Source organism: Bombus terrestris, chromosome 17 (genome assembly GCF_910591885.1).
Source record: "Bombus terrestris chromosome 17, iyBomTerr1.2, whole genome shotgun sequence".
NCBI lineage: Eukaryota > Metazoa > Arthropoda > Insecta > Hymenoptera > Apidae > Bombus > Bombus terrestris.
The window spans coordinates 11091288-11111170 of record NC_063285.1 but is presented as its reverse complement, the minus strand read 5'-3'; the positions used below and the strand labels follow the sequence as shown (position 1 = coordinate 11111170).

The 19883-nt window shown below is 27.2% G+C and overlaps 6 protein-coding genes across 16 annotated transcripts; 3 read left to right on the top strand and 3 right to left on the bottom strand.

The window, feature by feature from the left end:
* Positions 1-313: 313 nt before the first annotated feature.
* LOC100644948 (GATOR complex protein NPRL3) lies at positions 314-3719 on the bottom strand. Of its 4 annotated transcripts, none has more exons than XM_048413740.1 (9): positions 3149-3718; positions 2837-3003; positions 2446-2717; positions 2281-2376; positions 2000-2218; positions 1604-1937; positions 1339-1515; positions 1034-1262; positions 314-713 (listed from the first exon to the last, which is right to left on the bottom strand). In XM_048413740.1, exons 1-9 carry the CDS (start codon positions 3165-3167, stop codon positions 679-681), a joined length of 1548 nt encoding a protein of 515 aa, XP_048269697.1. In that variant the 5' UTR covers positions 3168-3718; the 3' UTR covers positions 314-678. The 4 variants fall into 4 exon arrangements, with proteins under 4 accessions (XP_048269697.1, XP_048269698.1, XP_048269699.1 ...); XM_048413741.1 differs by having other exon boundaries at positions 1181-1262; positions 3149-3717; XM_048413742.1 differs by lacking the exon at positions 1034-1262 and having other exon boundaries at positions 3149-3719.
* Positions 3720-3752: 33 nt separating this feature from the next.
* On the top strand, positions 3753-6273 carry LOC100642981. 2 transcript variants are annotated; one of them, XM_003401908.4, is made up of 6 exons: positions 3753-3876; positions 4263-4500; positions 4695-4797; positions 4986-5238; positions 5521-5674; positions 5752-6273. In XM_003401908.4, exons 2-6 carry the CDS (start codon positions 4263-4265, stop codon positions 5934-5936), a joined length of 933 nt encoding a protein of 310 aa, XP_003401956.1. In that variant the 5' UTR covers positions 3753-3876; the 3' UTR covers positions 5937-6273. The 2 variants fall into 2 exon arrangements, with proteins under 2 accessions (XP_003401956.1, XP_012173451.1); XM_012318061.3 differs by having other exon boundaries at positions 4986-5250.
* A 227-nt stretch (positions 6274-6500) lies between these two features.
* On the bottom strand, positions 6501-10202 carry LOC100643102 (sentrin-specific protease 1). Of its 3 annotated transcripts, none has more exons than XM_048413737.1 (3): positions 9913-10202; positions 9676-9779; positions 6501-9432 (listed from the first exon to the last, which is right to left on the bottom strand). In XM_048413737.1, exon 3 carries the CDS (start codon positions 9320-9322, stop codon positions 7619-7621), a length of 1704 nt encoding a protein of 567 aa, XP_048269694.1. In that variant the 5' UTR covers positions 9323-9432; positions 9676-9779; positions 9913-10202; the 3' UTR covers positions 6501-7618. The 3 variants fall into 3 exon arrangements, with proteins under 3 accessions (XP_048269694.1, XP_048269695.1, XP_020723077.2); XM_048413738.1 differs by having other exon boundaries at positions 9676-9789; positions 10030-10202; XM_020867418.2 differs by having other exon boundaries at positions 10030-10202.
* A 719-nt stretch (positions 10203-10921) lies between these two features.
* On the top strand, positions 10922-13950 carry LOC100643428 (threonine aspartase 1). Of its 4 annotated transcripts, none has more exons than XM_003401911.4 (10): positions 10922-11053; positions 11147-11287; positions 11388-11455; positions 11545-11816; positions 12530-12609; positions 12858-12925; positions 12989-13105; positions 13196-13376; positions 13489-13640; positions 13702-13950. In XM_003401911.4, the coding sequence occupies exons 2-10, from the start codon at positions 11248-11250 to the stop codon at positions 13777-13779; spliced, it is 1056 nt and encodes a 351-aa protein (XP_003401959.1). In that variant the 5' UTR covers positions 10922-11053; positions 11147-11247; the 3' UTR covers positions 13780-13950. The 4 variants fall into 4 exon arrangements, 3 of the variants coding, with proteins under 3 accessions (XP_003401959.1, XP_048269688.1, XP_048269687.1); XR_007227065.1 differs by having other exon boundaries at positions 10923-11053; positions 13196-13386; XM_048413731.1 differs by having other exon boundaries at positions 10924-11065.
* Positions 13951-14284: 334 nt separating this feature from the next.
* On the bottom strand, positions 14285-18237 carry LOC100643223 (exostosin-2). 2 transcript variants are annotated; one of them, XM_012318065.3, is made up of 10 exons: positions 17340-18226; positions 17061-17267; positions 16810-16993; positions 16604-16743; positions 16309-16534; positions 16055-16235; positions 15806-15972; positions 15574-15717; positions 15203-15331; positions 14285-15137 (listed from the first exon to the last, which is right to left on the bottom strand). In XM_012318065.3, exons 1-10 carry the CDS (start codon positions 17864-17866, stop codon positions 14916-14918), a joined length of 2127 nt encoding a protein of 708 aa, XP_012173455.1. In that variant the 5' UTR covers positions 17867-18226; the 3' UTR covers positions 14285-14915. The 2 variants fall into 2 exon arrangements, with proteins under 2 accessions (XP_012173455.1, XP_048269684.1); XM_048413727.1 differs by lacking the exon at positions 14285-15137 and having other exon boundaries at positions 15232-15516; positions 17340-18237.
* Positions 18238-18504: 267 nt separating this feature from the next.
* Positions 18505-19837, top strand: LOC100643866 (RNA-binding motif protein, X-linked 2). The gene is made up of 4 exons (XM_003401915.4): positions 18505-18765; positions 18851-19003; positions 19078-19207; positions 19315-19837. The coding sequence occupies exons 1-4, from the start codon at positions 18752-18754 to the stop codon at positions 19435-19437; spliced, it is 420 nt and encodes a 139-aa protein (XP_003401963.1). The 5' UTR covers positions 18505-18751; the 3' UTR covers positions 19438-19837.
* Positions 19838-19883: the final 46 nt, after the last annotated feature.

Below are 19883 nucleotides of genomic sequence, written 5' to 3'. Positions count from 1 at the left end.
AGATTAATATGTATTAGGGAAATTAATAGCTAAATTTAAAAAGTTAAAGATTAATATCTTCTTTCTTAATGAAGTTGTTCCCAATGAAGTTGTATAATTTTTTATACCTTTAAGTTTTTATCAATACCTAATTATTATTTATTAAGAAATTGACAATTTCGATTTCAAGTAAAATTATGAAAAATGTATAATCTAAAACGGAAATACATCATACGGTCATAGTTTTATACGATATGATAAGTTTAAAATTGTCATATAAAGTTTATAGATTAATATATATATGTAGATGGTACATATCACTGTATCATGTACATATAACACTTTTTATTAATTTTTATTAATCATTTTTCTGCATATTTGAATGTAACATAATTGCTATGTAACTAGCATTACTCTTCTTTTTTTGTAGAAACGAATATTTGTTAGGTAAGTTGTACGAATTTTTTGTAATAAATGTTTTTAATTACATAAAATAAGAGAATGAATCTTAAATTGTGCTATAAAATTAAATTTTTTTAATATAATACAATAACGTTATTATATGTATATTTAAATATATTAAAACTTTCAATTAGATATTTTTAATTTTAAACTTTCACGATGGTTATTAGACGACATATATATTTATAGCTTTTCGAGATTTGATTGTGTCTTTAATAATGTGTTGGTTCTGATGTTTTATGAACATTGCAGTTCACGTTTTCGAGGAAGACCTGAAACAGAATAGAATTGTAATGTTCATGAAACGTTGAAATAAAGACCAATGCGCTATTAAAAACACGACCAGAACCCGAAGAACCACGAATATATCATTTAATTAGAAATGTTTGCAAAATATAATATATATACAATTTAATATTTTTCTATATCTATTTAAAATGAAAATGTTAAGAGCCAAACTGGCTATAAAAAAGAGCTATAGCAGGATCTTCACATTTGCATGTAATTAACACGTCTCGAAATTTATCTAAGATTTGTAATAATTGCGATCTACGAATATTTTCTAAATACATAATCTCTTCTAAATGATGACCTCCATTAAAGTAACCAAGACGGCATAATCTGTCAAGTAATTTTCTATCATCAGAAGGAATATCATACTCTTCCGATTGATAATTGTATATTCCATTTTCTTTATGAAGTGTTATTGATAGTTCTTCATTTATATCAGCTGAAGTACCTTTTGGAACATCACTTAAGTTACATGCACTACTACTGTCTGTGATTTCATTTATATTATGATTCAATTCATCTTTTGCATCCTTAAAAAATATGTGGCAGATTATAATTAAAAAATAATTTAATTTATAGTTGGAAAATAAATTTCTTTAAACTTACCAATGATATTCGTCCGTGTACAGTTGGCATATATTGTACATATGTATGTAGTTGTAAAAGTAAATGATTCTTTAATAACCATATTATTATTTTTACTAATTGTGTTTGTTGTTGTGACTGACTCAAAGGATTTAACTGTTGACTTATGGAAATTGGTAGTGAAAAATCACTGAGAACCTATTACCAGTAGAAATTTAATTTTATATACAACTCAAATAATTATATAGTAATTATATAAAATTATATAAACAATTCTTTCACATACTTGTAAAAGACAAAGCCCAGGAAATTCTTCAGAAAATACCTCTAACAATTGATTTGTAATAATAGCATCTGGTGATACAACATAAACATTGCTTTCACAAAGAGGATAAATTATAGTAGCTTTGGCCCAATATATTAAATGCCCAGTCAATTGAAAAACTTGAGTTAGTGTTAAGTCAGAATCAGCAGCTAGAGTTTGTAGACTTTTTAAAGGACTATACATTTGGATTAGACGTTTAAGTGCAGGAGAAGAATCTATTGGAAGTGAATCTAATAAATCTAAAGGTTCAATGAGTAATAGTATACCGTGATAAGGCCTTAAACTGTTTAAACACCTGCAATAAAGTTTAATGTTCAATATTTACTTCAATTCGTAATTATTGAATATAATATTTACCTGTCTATTATTTCTGGATTGATAACAAATCCTTTTTTATGAGATTGATGAACCTTTTGTGGGAGACAGAAACGTACTTGAATCCATTTATTAATCATAATATTGATTATACCAGAAGTAGTAAGACTACTAAACACAGACTTCAAATCACGTGAAAGCGAACTTCTTTGCAATATTAATTCATATGGCGACTCATCACAATCACTTTCACCTTCTGATCTATAAATACATATAAGAAGTTCTAATTGTTATTCTTTTATCACATATATAATTCTATATACCTTGTAGCAACTTCATCATGAGTAGAAACCATAATCTTTATTTCTTCTGTTAAAAATCCACATCTCTTTTCTTCATGTCTCAAAGCTATGCCTAACCTAAGATAAATAACACTTGAAATTTTGTCTTTCATATATCATGCTTTTATAATATAATATATGACAAACCTTCTACTTAAATCATAATAACATTTTACTATAGAATGGCTGGCTTGAGCTTGAAGGGCAAAGACTATATTAAAAAGCATCGAAGAATTAACCTCTTTCATTCCATGAGATGGAACTAAAGTTGGATGTCCAACAAAACGGACATCATTTACTTTTAATTCGAACTTTTGTTCACATAATTCTGGTTTAACAGCAAATAATGTAGATAATACTTCATCAGTTATTCCAGTCAAATTCCCATTGCTTATGTTAGAGATTGGAAAAGGTAAAGACTGTTAACAAAATTTATTGAATGTTATTAAATTACTTTATTTGTGCAATGATATCATGTGATATTGAATTAATAACATTTGTCACAAAGAACTAGGTCAGAATATTATATGAAACAGACCTGTAATAAATCCTCTGTGATAGTTAAAGAATAAGGATTTTTTCTTCTAGTACATTGATTAGAATCTCGTATATGTTTCGCTACGTGTGGATATCGAAATAAAAGTCTATCACCTTTACTATCACTTTTCACAAGAATTATACTCAATGGATTTATCTCCATAACTGCTGTTAATCGATATAGAGGTTATATGAAATCTTGTCATCAATAAATTATTAACCAGAAAATTTAATTAGTTAGAAAGGAAATCGGTAAATATATAATCGGTAAAAATATAAACTCGAAATAATTTTATATTCGAGATATAAATACCATTTTTCTGAGTAAACATTTTTTGACATATTGCTCATTACGTTTTACCGGAACCACGCGGTTTAGATATTACGCTATTCTTAAGTTTAACACACATGCATTTTGGTTTAACAAACATGGTTTTTTAAAGGTTCGTTTAAGAAATTTGTACTGCAAATTCATAGATATTATATGATTATAATTAAACATTTAATTGTATGTTTAAGTAGTCAAATTATTTCTCGTGTTTAGTGTACTGATTACAGTGGTAATGTGTTTATACATTTATCATTCTTTATCCTGTTTTTGAATACTATAGGATTATTTCGTCTCCAATCTATGTCTATTATAATATTTTAATAAAATTTATATTTTAATTTAAGAATTTTCTATTCTTTTAAATCTTGCGGTCGCGCAATGATCTCCTGTAAATACGCGATAAAATACATTAAGCGAATAATTCTAAATAATATAATATATTTTACTTCTTTAATAATATAAAAGGTATAGTTTAATTACGATTGATAAAGATAACATCATTAATTTTTTTTAAATCATACATGTGCATTATACGTAGAACATTATTGCATGAATAAATTAAATGATATTATTGTTATTGTTACAGGCGCAAGGAGTAGACTGGCTGAAGAAATTTTCTCCGCCGTTCAATACGACAACGCGTGCGCTTTTCTTCCGAAGGGGCCAGTAGTCGTTCTAATGGTACTTTCATACGAGGGTGTTGTTTAACGGTGAGAATGTACTTTTCAGTGTTATTATTGTCTTCTTCGTATTTAAAAATAAATAAAACAATGCATATCATATTGTTTTTATCGTTCACCTATTTTTTCAATTAAATTGAAGATAATATAAAAACCAACATTAGGAATCAAAGGTGTTAATTAATCACAAAAAAGCAAAGAGTAAATGAAATATAATAACTTTATAAATATCAAATAATTATCATCTTGTTAAATATATAATAAATGTTTACCTAATATTGTTGGCTGTTCCTTTTAAGTAAATTAAAAATATAATTAATCGAGCAAAGAATAAGTGGTTTAAACAAATTTCGTTTCGCTTAACCATACAATGAATATTAGTCATTAATTAACTATTTCTGTAATGTTAATGATAGATGAGAGGTTTTGATTTAACAATGAATAATTCGGGTTGTGCGACTTGCACACTCGAACCACCGCCTGATATTCTTCATATACCGCCACCGCCGTTCCCAGCGATTCTCCAACAAAGTTCCGACTTTTATCCGCACACGGATTTATTATCGTTTCCACCTCATCTCAATGACAGCCCTTGTAAACATTTCTGCGATCGCCGCTCCGAAGGTGTTCAATACATAGAAATGCCTCAACAAGGTCTACTATGAAATCTATAATTATTTTACACTCACTTATTTATACTCGTTTAATCAATTTATTTATTTGTATTTATAATTCGATGTTCTATCATGTTATATTTTAAACATTTTCAATTTTAAAAATAGTCAAAACGAAAAAATACGTAATTCGTTTAAGAATAAATAAATATATATAATTTATTACATTTTTAGGAACAGTATTTGACGATACATGGTTGCTGGTTCTAATATCCTCCTGTATCGGTGTTATTTTCATAGGCATCATTCTAGCGATATTACTCTTGAAATGCAAATTGTAAGTCTCCTTCCATTATTTATTTTTTAAGAATAATAAGATAGAGAACAATCAAAATTATCAGTTAAATACAAATTGAAAATGAAAATAAAATATTAAATCATGATTATATTTTACGAAATATATATCAAGTGAATAAATTTTATAACCAAAACAATATAGAATAACAATAAACTTTTACTCTGCAGCAATAGAAGTGGCAAGAGTGGGGTAATTTCTATACCAAACACAACATCTGGTATACAAGCAAAAAACGGGAGGATTCAAAACGAAGCTGTTCTTTATCCCTGTGTAGCTGATACTATGCAAGATAGCCGTGTTATGTGGGCTACCCTGACTCCACGGGGTACTACCAGACACTATCTAGAGGAACATACCTATGAAACTATTGGCGGTGGACAATTCCATAAGCGTGCCTGTTCAACTACGCCAACTGAACATGTAAAACTTAAGGCAATTTAATATTACGTTTGTATACGTAATTATACTTTCATTCGCATACACGGTCCCAAAAAATTTTGTTACAATTGCAATAAGTCGAATAAACTGTCGATAGTGAAAAATAATTGTAACTCTAAACAATGACAAAACGGAAACAATATACACTGATTAATGTAAGAATAAAGAAAGAATGTACAATTATTTATTCCAAAAAATTGTATATTCCTTGAATGAAGTAAGGAAACATTTAAAATATCTGAAGATAGATTATTGATTTTGCAGACTTACGCAGATCCACCGGTAACTACCCCGATTCAAAATCGCCTGAAGGACGACAAAGCCTTTGATAACACTGCGTTTGTAGATTACGAAGAACCTTCGTTAATGAAGACTGATTATTATCAGCTCAATGATGTTTTGGAGTCAAATGATCCAGGCAATGTTTTAATACTCACATTTTTATTGATAAATATAATTAGCGCATCTGTAATTTAATTTTGATTTTGATTATAGGTATACAAAGAGGAACATCGCGTCCACACGTCAGTTCGCCGACACGAATCGAACATCCAAATTTACCACCCCTTAATCTTCACCCTCATAAACGTTCCTCTCGTAAAGGATCTGCTACACCACAAGCTACAGATACTTTATTAAGAAGTAGTATCACATCATCTACATATATTCCTACTATATAAGTTTTACGTCCAATTTTTGTTATACATACATATTTAAAGGCTTATACAATAAGCGACATAAATAATGGTACATTTTGTATACATTACCTTTACACCTAGTCATTATAAATAAGAAATAACTGCCAGTCAAATTAAAGCGACCTAGTCGTTAGCCGGTATATGTAAATTATATATACTTTTTTCTTTAACCAATTAAAAAATTGAAATCATAGTAATGTGGTCGAATTAGTATATTTAGATATATAACATTCTGTATATGTTAAATTTGTATTGTGTATGAAATATCATATATCTAATAAAATTTAGGGATATATGTAAAAATTAATCCTATTTCATACACCCATGTATATTTTATTTTGGCTAATAAAATTTTATCATTTTCACGAACATTTTCATAATATTAATTTATTATAGATAGGAACTCAGATATAGTCAAACAAAGAAGATAATATGTAAGTATTTTTGTATGTATTAAATATTAACAATTCTAAATTCCCTGTAAATTTCGATTTTATATAAAAACCAGATTGATGGAACACGTTAGTGCTTTGTAAATCTACCATATTTCATATAAGTATACATTTATGTAGGATCTTTACTGCAATTAGTTTATTTACAATAAATGGATTAAACAAATGTTGGTTAAACAGGAAACGATGATTGTTTAACGTGAACTAATTACAATAATGTATTATAATTAAGACAAATAGATAGTTAATTTGCAACTCTCGTTACCACGAATCCAACGCTCTCTCTCACGCGGACTACACTCTCTCGACAACGCAACCAACACTCTGACTGTTAATTTGTCTTTCTCCCTTAGCATCCCTTTGTCTTTTATCTTAACCCCACCATGCACGTGTTCCGTAACCGCTCGTGGCCAGGGTCACGCAGGCCTTTTCCGCGAAACTATTCAATTGAAGGACCGACGATACATTGTTGGGCCTGTCGGCTTTCTCGCAACATTGTTTGTAGTTCGCCTGATATCTCTAGGACTTTCGTCCACGATACATTTATATATGAATGAAACTCACAATATGTACATATGGACAGTTTGACAGTCAAATTTACAACTCGATATTGTTTAAGGTATAAGTCAGGCTTAAATACTGAAATAAAGTGTTTATAAAATAAAACTATAATTAGAAAACTTAGTTTTTATTATATAAATAGTTTTAAACGTAAAATATATCTGTATATAAGTAATTTTATAATTTTACATTTATTCGAAATAAAGCATTATAATACATTACATCTTCTTATTTTTTTATAAAGAATGTGCAGTAGCTAAATATTACACTTTTTATTGATGAATTTTGTTATTAAAATAAGTGTGATTCTTATTAAGAGGAAATACTATTTATTATGACATTATTTTTTCAACTTGTGTTAACAAATTACTGTTATTCTTTACATTGAAAAAAGAAATTAATATTCCACTTTTAAACAAATATGATACTACAAAAAAAAGATTAATCTGTGTAACTCTTTTAAATACCATAGTAATAATATGAATAACATTACTTTTCCATATAAATGTTCACAGAATATTCTCAGAATGTCTTTAGAATATTTTACCCAGTAGTAAACTCTTATGTTAAAATATTTTGTAATTTTTGGAAGTTGTTGCAAGTTATTCTGCTTATACATTGTCAGTAGTTGTTTAAATAAATATCTCTTTTTTATAAAAGCTTGGACTTCAGTATTTCATAAATCATTTTATTTCGAAAATATGGCATATCCTGCTGTGTAAACGTGATCTTTTTATTTCCACAAATATATTCAGCAAACATACAAGAGAAGACTCCACAGTCACTGCCATTCATTTGTTGTGGGATATTTTTGGCACACTCTAATTTCCAGCTACTGGTATCATAAGTTTGCTTCTTTTTATCCAAACTTTCATCTTCCAAATATTGTCGTAATGCTGACAGACACTTGGAGTTGTTGCCACCCATACTGTCATAATAACGAATAGACTTATCCCTAAAGTCGATTATTGACATACACCAATGAATGCCTAAATGTATAGGAACAACTATAATATCCTGTGAAAAAATATCGATTTTTCTAGTCCATCTTCTTAAGGATGAATGTCCACCTGAGATTAATTTTGGATAAAAAAACGTATTCATAGCATGTACTTTTGGATATTTATCATTACTAGTACTTCTGGCTATTAATAAATTCATATAAAAATTTATTACTTCATCGTTTAACCAATTCAAATCAGCTAATGTATGAATATCTCTTCTTGTTATTCCTAAACCAAATCCTTCAACAAGAACTTCATCTGAAGGTCGAGAAATAAGAGCATTTCTTACTTCTTGCAGCATTTCCTCCGTTAAAGTAGGTAATTCTGGCTCTTCTAATTTTTCTCTTTCCAAAACAGCCTCACATAATCTTATAGATCGTGCTAGATGTTCTTCTAGTGCAGCTTCTCTTGCTAAACGATTATGTTTAGACAAAACACAGGTCATTTTTTTAAGCTCCTCTGCTTCTTTATGACGTTGTTTGATTCGTTCATCATATCTTTTTGTTACTTGAGGGACAAAATCCTCTCTCATTACAGCTTTTGCTGCTAATCGATCTCTTAAGGTGTTTGTAGCTATACTTTCAGGATATTTATTTTGTGTAGATTTTTCTACAGTCGTATTTTTTTTAGAACGTTGTGCCTCATTGTGAATGGAATGTATTGTCCTTTCTTTCTCATCATTATCTATCTCATCATTGATAATTATTTCTCTACATTTTTTTTCTTTAATTGGAATAGTCCAATGCATTTGTAATGTTCTATCATGTTTTCTACAAGCTGGCTGAGTTTTAGGAAAAGGAGACGAAGAACCAGATTTATCTAAATCTATTACTTCTATTGGCTTCTGTCTAGATCTTTTATCTTCACGTTTATCACATATAACATCTATCCTACGTGGGAAAAAATTTTGTAATAACTCTTCATACTGATTTTTTTCTCTCAGACGATGAGTTGTAAATAATGTTGAACATTCTTGATGTGGCACAACATTTTGTCCTCTATCACTTTTATTACTAGAATGTCCCATATTTGCTTTATCATAACATTGATGTGATTTTGATGACGAAAAGGTTGATGGACAACATGTCAGTGACTTGTCTCTAATATTACATGTACCATTTAATCTACTAGATGATTTAATAGGAGAATATTTATCTTTAGAGATATCTTGAATATCGCCATCGCTGTCATCTTTAATCTCAATGGATTCTTCCTCCACATTAATGATATCGTAATCACAACGATGTTTTTTAGGAGTAACAAATTCTTTTTCTGAACTAAATGAAACTCTACGCTTTCTAGGTGCTTCATCTACCCACCCAAAAAATTTTTTTAGAAAGTTGAATATCATGATTGTTGTAAAAAAACAATTGCTTGTAGCACAAAATCCAACTGTCTTTTACTAATATGGCCATTCAATATATTGTAAATGATGTATCTTTTATTGTTTCTCATATAATTCTGAAAATTTTATCAAAGTTTCATCAGTCATATAGTGAACTAACGTGCGATATTAATATAATATAATATAATATAATATAATATAATATAATATAATATAATATAATATAATATAATATAATATAATATAATATAATATAATATAATATAATATAATATAACATAACATAATATAATATAATAGGATATACAAGTAAGTATCTAATGTATAAAAAGAGAAAAATTGTTAAATGTAATACTTACAATGTATGCAGATAAACATATATATATCTGTATATATACGTGTGTGCATATACATGAAGATTGAGATTGATAACCGCTACGTCAGAATTGTTAATTCAAATAACCTAAAATAACCTTTAAGATTATTTGAGATATTTTAATATCAAGATAAATAAATATAGAAGAAATATTTAAGCATAAATTATTAATTGTAAATGAAAAGTATGACTACATATAAATCACAGAATGCAACTGTACCTATAATTAGTTTGATTTATTATTTTAAAGTTTGGGGTTTCATGTTAATAACCGGCATTATGAATTTTGTAATATTCCAAAGAAATATAAAAAAATTCTACACCTAACGTTACGTACTTCACATCCAAATTTAAACAGCGAGTATACTAATAAACCGTGTGTTCAATTCCATTGTAATAATGCAGAATATGGATTGACAACTCCCGCGTATTTCATGGAAAAATTTACGCCCTTCGATGTCACTTTCAAGAATTACATATTTGATTTCCTTTCTTTGTTAAGTTATTGCGTGAACTTAGTTTCAATGTATTTATACCTAGTGATATCGATATGTAAATTAGGAGCGAAATTTAAAATTGTCTATGGTCATATGACTGTGATTTGTACATAAATATATGTACGTATATACATGTACATATACACACATTAAATATGAAAATATTGAAATATTCAATACGTATGACATGATATGAAAAAGGTTATAATTCAAAAAGCAAGAAATTCAGAAAACTGAGAATTTGGTTGAATGTTAATTTAACTGGAAAGAAAATTTTCGATTAGTTACATGAAATCTGATCCAGTACTGAATAATAGAGATCTGGAAGGAGGATCCTAAAAATATGAAGAAAAACTGGAGCATAATTTTTAAAAAGAAAAGAATTTTTGTGTCTTGAACAGTTAGCTAACAGTTTTAAAATTTTCACGCATTCTAACTAGCAAATGTTTTACGCTCCATGGGTACCAATCCACATAAAATAAATCCTTAGATAAGCACAAAATACGTAATAATTTTTTCGAATTTATTCATACAAAAATCATAACTTCATTTAATTATAAATAATAATATTGATGGAAAGATATATTTTTGTATTATTTTAACATAGTTAAGTTATAAAAAAATATACATATACATATGTAAGTTAGTTGTATAAAGTCATAGTTATATAGTATATGTACATATACAATAAATGATATACGCATGCGTTTTTTAAACATAACTTCATATTTTATATTTATGAGTAATTTCATGATTCTTTTGTATTCTTTCAGATAATGCAAAATTTTATCATTATTCAATACTGTTACTCGCAGAAAAATAGTAATTAGATAGGCTATCATATATATATATATATATATTTATGTACGTATGTATGTACGTATGTATGTTGCATGTATGTATGTATGTATGTATGTATGCCTTTAAAATATAAGTTAAACATAATGTGATTTACAGGTATTGATATATTTACAATCACTGTATAAACAATATATTTGATAAGTCGTAATTGTAAAACAGATAAAGATTTAGTAACGGTACAGAACTCATTACATGTAATGAGTAATGTTAATGAAGGATTTATTGCTGTCCATGTGGGTATGTTATTATTTACTTGAAACATATAAAATGAAACATCTGGTCTTAATTATATGATATGTTTATATTTGTAATGTTATAATAATATATATTTTATTAGGAGCAGGACGACATTCAGAAGCTCTTAAAGAAAAATATCGGAAACTATGCCGTCAAGCATGCAAAGCTGTAAATTATTTTTACTTATATTTTAATATATTTTAATATATTATATGATATAATCCTAGGCAATTTAATAAATAACAATATTTTTAAAGGGCATACAAAATTTAAAGGCTGGTGGTAGTTCATTAGATGCTGTAGTAGAAACTGTAATAGTATTAGAAAACTCTCCTTTAACCAATGCTGGATTTGGGTCAAATCTCACATTGGAAGGAGCAGTAGAATGTGATGCAAGTGTAATGGATGGTACTACATTACAATTTGGAGCAGTTGGTGCAGTTAGTGGAATAAAAAATCCTGTTTCATTGGCAAAACGTCTTTGCGAATATCAGTCAATTAAAATTGCATATGGTAGGATTCCACCAAGGTAAATATTAAAAGCTGTGGTCAACTTGCAGAAAAGCAGCCAGATTTTGATGGCATTTGTTCTAATTGATTCATTTATATATATAAACAATAGCAAAAATAAAAAACATGAACAGCCTGAATAACTTTCAGAAAAATAAAAAATCTAAAAAGGAGGAAAAGTGGAGAAAAGCTTTAGGAACTTAATAGCATTTATAAAAACACTTTAATATTCTTAATATAAATTGTTCATTAAGCTATACATATGTGTGATTTTTCATTGATATTTTAATTCTAAAGAGGGTTGCGTTTCAAGTTTGGCAATGTTGTTGTATGATGTAAAGCCATGACACAAAGAAATGCATAAAAAGAAAAAAACGTCTGTCTCATCTCCATCTTTAATGTGACCTAAATAAATTTCTCCCTTTTAGTGACAATACATGATAAAACATAAATGTCAGTGTCTCCATTTTATATTAAAATTCTTCTTCAACTTGTTTATTTTTGGGATGATTTTTATTCTTTGAAGGTCATGCATGCCCAACTGCTCATTCTTTTTATTTTCCCTACTGTTTATATATATTAAAAAAATGATTAAAATAAATTTCAACAATAAGACTTTTTCTATAAATTCAACAACACCAATATTATAAAAATTTAAAATAGAAAATAAAAGTAAATTTATGATGTAATAGTAATAATAATAATTTTAAAAAAGTCATTTTATGATATCAGTTTTTTAGTTGGGAATGGTGCACATGTATGGGCACAAGAAATGGGAATACAAACATTACCACCAGAACAGCTAATTTCAAGTATGTAACAATTAATTTAACCACCTTTGCTTGTGATTTTTCTATAGCTATGTTTATAAATGTTAGCTATTTATTGTTTTATGTCTGGAGTAAAATATTGAAATGTTATATATAACTTATTATTCAGGGTGATAAAAAAGGAACTTTTATTATATGAAAATTTAAATGTTTATGACAAATATTTTTTATATTTATATATATTTTCATTAATTTTAATTAATAAATTAATATTCTGTTATAATTTTTAGCAAAAGCACAGAAGATGTATAAACATTATAAAAGAAAAATAGAAAGTTCTGATATAGATGTTCACAAGGTAAATTACTTTTCAATATCTTTGTACATTATTATATAATCTTAAATTAATTTAATGGTTTAGTATGCTAAACAAAGAATGGATACAGTTGGTGCAATATGTGTTGATAAAGAAGGAAATATTGCTGGAGCTTGTTCTAGTGGTGGTATTATTTTAAAATATCCAGGAAGAGTAGGACAGGTACAACATTTTCTTTTTTTATTATCAGCATTGGTTGCAGATATTTTATAAGCAGATATAATAATAATACTATTGAACTATGACATTAAGGCAGGAATGTGGGGATGTGGAACATGGGCATATAAAGACAAATATTCTATAGGAACAAGCACATCAGGCTGTGGCGAACATCTCATTCGCACTTTGCTAGCACGAACAACTGCAGAAGCTATATCACATAATTCTTGTCCTATTATCAACTTATACCATTCTATGAAAGCTGATTTTATTGGTGAAAACTCGTAACTACTTTATCAATATCTTTCAGTGCCAACAAATCTTTTATATTAAAAAGAATAAACTAAAGGTTTATGTTATTATAAGTAAAGAAAAATTTCTTTCAGATTCGAAATTTTTATGTGGACTTGAACAGAAACTTGGAGGTGTTATTGCTATTCGATATGCGGCCCAAGAAGGAGTAGGAGATTTCCTTTGGAGTCATTCTACAAATTCAATGATAATAGGTTACATGAATTCAAATGAACAAACACCAATGGTATGATTGGTTATTATTCAAAATAAAAAGAGATGTAAAAATTATATTTATAATTTTTCAGAGTCATATGGCTGTTCTTCCATCTCATGAAGTTGGCAAGAAAGCAACTGTTGAAGGAATCTGTTTCAAAATTACATAACATGTTAATGAATTTATGATTCGTGTTAAATTATGTTATTATATAAGAAATAATATACAATAATGTCAATATGTAGGTTTTTTTAATAAAATGTGAATTATTTCTTACTTTCATGTAGTATACAAAAAAATCTGTTCAAAGTTGGTTATTAAAGTAGTTTTTCATACATAATATTACATACCTACCTCATACATATTATAAGCAATTTTAGATATACAAAAGAAAGAACTTATTTTATGAAGTATAACGTATATGTTTAATGCTGTAATAAAAAAATATAAGTTAAAAGATGATAATTAAAAAAGAAGATAAAGAAAGAAACAATTAACAAAGAACAATAAAAATAATTATCATATATCTTTTGGAAATATGATCCAAGGTCTAACACAATTTGTTTAACTTATAGTTTAAAAATAATTGTATAATGTAACAATTTTTCACTTAATAGGAGAGCATTTTTAGTATTTTCGTTGCGTCTGATAATATCAAAAAATATATTGAATGATTGATATTATAAGCATCATCCGTTCTATATTTATATAGGTTTAAGCACATAAAGATCAAAATAGGCGTTATACGTTGTACTTACATAATTCTCTTTTATATTCTTATATACTTTTCTTTCTATTAACATTAAAATGCGACATCTCATACATGTATTAAATTAGTAAGAAATAAATGGTTAACATTTATGTTTTCCTATTCTTATAATCTATACGTATTTTGAGTTCTACTAATTTATTAATCAAAAGGTACAACAATTTTTCTAGATATAAATATATATAAGATCAGATCACATAAGAAGAATATAAGATCAGTTATTCCCTTTTGAAGAAATCCTGATATTTTCAAATTAATATATTTTTCGAAAACTCTAACTATCCTGGTTTCTAAAACTACGAATTTCTGTTTCAAATATTATCTACATATATAACTACATAACAATCACCAAATATACATCTACCTATGTTTATTGATATAATAAACTCAGACATGTTTCTATGAATTGTCTATTTCATACTAATTTCATATTTCATTTTTAAAATGCATTTGCAACTGTTCGTATAGTATCTTGTTTATAAATTATTTTAATATTAGAAAGATCTCTATTATTATATTTTAGAATGGGTAAATGTTTATAAACTTCCAATATCGTTGAATCTTTTGAGTTTTTCGGGAAATATATCTTTGAATAAAACCGGATCTGCTCGGAATTCAACTGACTGTAACGGCATTGTGCCATAAATTGAAGAAAATCTATTTATACATTGTGTACGTTCTACCATATGTGTTAAATCTGCAGACAACATTTCAGTATTTGTGCATTCCGGGCATCGAAATTTCTTTTTTGGTGTCACCTATGATAATATTAAATATTTAATATATTATTTATCTCAAATTAAACAAATTTTAATACACTTACTTTTATGGGTGCTTTTCTTGTGATATTTGCCACTAAAAAATTCATGGCTATGTCCTCACAATTCATATGTTCATCAACCCATTCTTTTATATCACCAGGCATAGCAGTGGTATACATATAATTCCAATACTAAAATATTATTCAAGATATTAACATGATCTAATATATTGAGTTACAAATAGAATCTAAATTATACTTAATTTTTTTAGGAACTTATATCCGGAAACATAGGAATGCAGGAAATTTATGTTGGAAATATCTTTTTCAGGAAGGAATAACAAAGTCCAAGAGTTAAGAAATTATATTTCTGGGGTCTGAAATAGAAATATATTGGACTCTAAGTCTTTCTAATAAAATACGTGTTATATTACTTTATGATGAAATGCAGCTCCAGTTAAAACCATAGAAATACTGTTAGTCCATTCACTTTCGTATTTCCAACAATTTGTTCCATTATCCCACATATGAATTCTAGATGGAAAACCAACTATTCGGTCTGGAAACTCTCTCCATACCTAATAATTACTCATATGTATTATTATTTTTACTTTTTTAATTTTATATAATTTTTTAAAAATTGACTTTTAAATGTAGTAGACATACCTCATAAGCAAATTCTACTTCATCAGCAGTTAACATAATAATATCATCATCTATTGATAGAACTGCTTCAGTTTCAATTTCATCATAAGGATAAAATCTGTTGGATAGTTTATTTTCTTTTGTTTGTATAACTTTTAATGGTTTATTTAACTTTGGCCATCTAGATGCTGTAATACATAAACAAAATTTTTAGAAACCATCCAACCAAAGAAACACATAACAATATTAATATAAAAAATAAAAATTTACAATGTGGAGGATCTTTCTGTTGGTTATTCCATATAACTAGAACTTTAGACAAGCTTGGTACTTTAACAAGTTTATTAATTAAAAGAAATAACAATTCCAATCTGTCGTACGTCAGAATTACAGCAGTAAATCCTCGAGTTTTTGGCGCAGTAATTGGTAGAAACAGCGGAGACATAATATCCTACATTTATAATAAAATAATAGTTATAATTTGATTTATTGGTCATTTATTGATTATTATAGTTTATACTTTCTGTATGAGATGGTATATTCCAAATTGTATAATCTCTAGCTAGATGTGGAAATACACGATCTGCGAGTATTTCCAATGCAGTTTCTGTTATTTTTTCCACAGACATAAAATATTTTTCATAAAGCCATGCACCTTGTTCTTGAAGTTCTATAATTCGTTGTGGAGATATCTTTTTTAAAACTGATATTATTGATAAGATATCGACTTCACGTACAAATATGGCAGCCCTAAATAAAGAATATATTTCTTGTAACATCTTTTTCAAAACAGCTAATATATAATTAATTATCTCTTACCTACTCCAATCAATTATCCCATGATAAGGCATTGTAAGAGAATCAGCTATAATTATAGGTATAGAACCTGCTGCCATACATTCTAAAAGTGTGCTCTGGCCAAGTCTTGCACCTCGAATTACTAGACAAAATGTTGCTGTCTAACAGTAATGGATATAGTAAACAAATATTGTTTTAATTACAACAGTGATTACAATCTTACATACTTGAAGCACATTAGGATACTTATAAACATCTTCTCCTGCACACCGAATTGCACTGTTCATAGAACTATAATGCAAACATGTACCTAATATTAAGATATCCTTTGGCGACAGAGATTTAACTTCCAATAAATCTTGTTCAAATGCTGAATTAATGTTCATTTGAGATGAAATAACTAACCATGGTCTAGAATATATGTACATATTTATTATTTTAAATAAATAAAAGAGAATTTTTAAAAATATTTTATTACCTTATATTATTAAAATTTGGTTTAAGATTATCCACAAGAGAGCTATATACTGGTAAACTGATATCAAAATCAGATCTATACGTTAATGATGACATTCCTGCACCTGCAATCATTGCTTTTCCAATAGGTACATCAATGACTGTATTGTAATCAGGTACACTTCCAGGTACCATATTAAATATTAAATGATTTTCTCCATTGTTCCAACTGAAATATAAACAATGAATCAGATATCATATATTGTTTATTCAAATGTATATGAAATAAAATGAATCTTACAATGGCAATGCTTTCAAGGCTTGCGAAACTTCTTGTAGTTTTAATCTATTTTGATTTAATGTATCAATTGAAGGAATGAAAATACATGCTTCATATGGATTTGGTGTGTAAAATTTACTTGAAATAATAGTATTTAAAATTTGATAAAATTCTTTTGTTATTTGATTTGTTATAGGTCTTCCCAAGGAATCTACATACATTTTTGGGGGATAGACATATACTAAAAGTTTATTTCCTTGACTACCACAGCGATAAACATTAAAACAACTAAAGTATGTGCAAGAAATGTTTGTAGTATCTGCCACTGGAAAATCTTCATCAATTACTTGAATTGGCAATGACTGTAAGTCGTTAAGAATAATAGCATTATATACAGAGCGTTTTTGTGTACTCCCAAATTTAAAGATATGATATGCAGTAATAAAAATTATAAACAATGTAAATATTAATAAACATATAACAAAAACATTGTGATAGTGATAAGAAATTCTATTCACTTTATGTGACATTCTTGTTGATAATACCATATTGTTTGGTATTACCACTATAAACTCACTAACTTAAGATAGTTTAAGGTTATTTATCATATAAGGCGCCATTTTTTGTCATTATCATAACATTTATAAATTCAAATATTGATACATTAAAAATTAACTAATTAACCCACTAATTTTATCAGCTCAATCAGCTTTCTATCAATATAATAGTATTTCTATTATCTTTTATTAAATAGATAATTTTATATTTACACACACACGCGTGCATACATGCCAATATAAATTGTTTTTGAGGTTATATTTTCGAATACTCGTTTACATTTGATGCATAATTATTTTTAAAAAATTAATATCGTAGACCCTATACTAATCTATGAATAATATACACCTCATATGTAAAAATATTAATAACTTTTCGTGTATAATTTTATCACAAATTAACAGTACAAAAATGAATTAAATTTTATATACAGAATGTATACATATAGTATATGATATCAAAAACAATATCGTGCAATGTTTGATTGGAAAATGTATTAACGAATTTTATGTATTATTTTCTTAGTATATATAAGATGAAAACATAATCCAAACTTAATTTAATACTCATAATTCAAAATGCCGCCGGAAAATGGCCGAAATCCACATGCATTTGCAATAGCGAAACCACTCATTGGACGAATCATGAATAGAAGCTGACATGACGTCAAAGTAATCTGTCAAATATGCTAAAAACGCTCAGCTTTATATACGCATAATTCTTGAACCGCTGAATTCCTAAAGTAAAGACTTGCATTTTTGGATTTAACGTATTAAAAACTACTAGATTGGAATGAAAAAGAAAATAATTTTATTTCCACTGAGGCGAAGCTCACTCCAATAATTTTATTTCTATTAAACCGGAGTTCAGTTAAAATGAATCCTTTAACGTGAGTATTTTTATAATATATTTGAATATAAATGTACTTATTCTAATCTAAAAGAAGGCATAACTTTGTTTGAACATATTTTTAGAAACGTAAAAAATATAAAAAAGCTTGGAGAACAAGAATTAGTAAGTAATAGGAGTATATCTTGGCATGATCAATATGGAGATAGTGCTTGGATCTTTATTGGTGGATTACCATATGATTTAACAGAAGGTGATGTTATAACTGTATTTTCTCAGTAAGTTTTAAACATTCAAGGTAATTTATAAATTTCTGTTTGATAAATGTTAACTGTAATTATTGTTATTATAGATATGGAGAAGTAGTAAATATAAATTTAATTCGGGATAAAAATACAGGAAAACAAAAGGGATATGGTTTTTTATGCTATGAAAATCAAAAAAGTACAGTATTAGCTGTTGATAATTTAAATGGTATTAAGGTAGAAACATTTCTGAAATAAATTGTTTTGTATTAAGTTCTTCAATAACATTATAACATGAAACAAAAATTATATTGATTAACTTTAATAACAATTGTACATTTCAGATCTTAGGCAGAATAATAAGAGTTGATCACGTAGCAAATTATAAAGCACCGAAAGATTCAAAAAATGTTGATGAAGAGACTAAGCGGTTAAGAAAAGAAGGTTGTGCTCCCAAAAATATATAGTAAAAATTGTGATAATTAGTATATCATTATTAGATTGCTGTTGTTTATGCATTGACACTGAATGCAAATATGCAAAAATGAACAAGACAATGAGTATATATGTACAAAAATATAAAAAGTAAAATATATATTACAAGATATTTAGAAGAGAAAACATACTTTTATTGAGGTTTAGACGCTATATCAGTGTCAATATAAAAATATAAATTTGCATAAACATCTGCAATCTAGTCATTACTTTTAGTACAAATGAAATCCGTATAAAATATTAAAATATAATTGTATGTATTAAACCTTTGTAAATGTATTTAAATATTATTTTTAAAACAAATTGTAGTTAAAACAATAATTTAGTTGCATTTAAATGTGGAGTTAATGAACAACGCCAATTTCGTTAATATTCTGTATTTTATGAATTCTATAATCTTCTCACACACACACACACA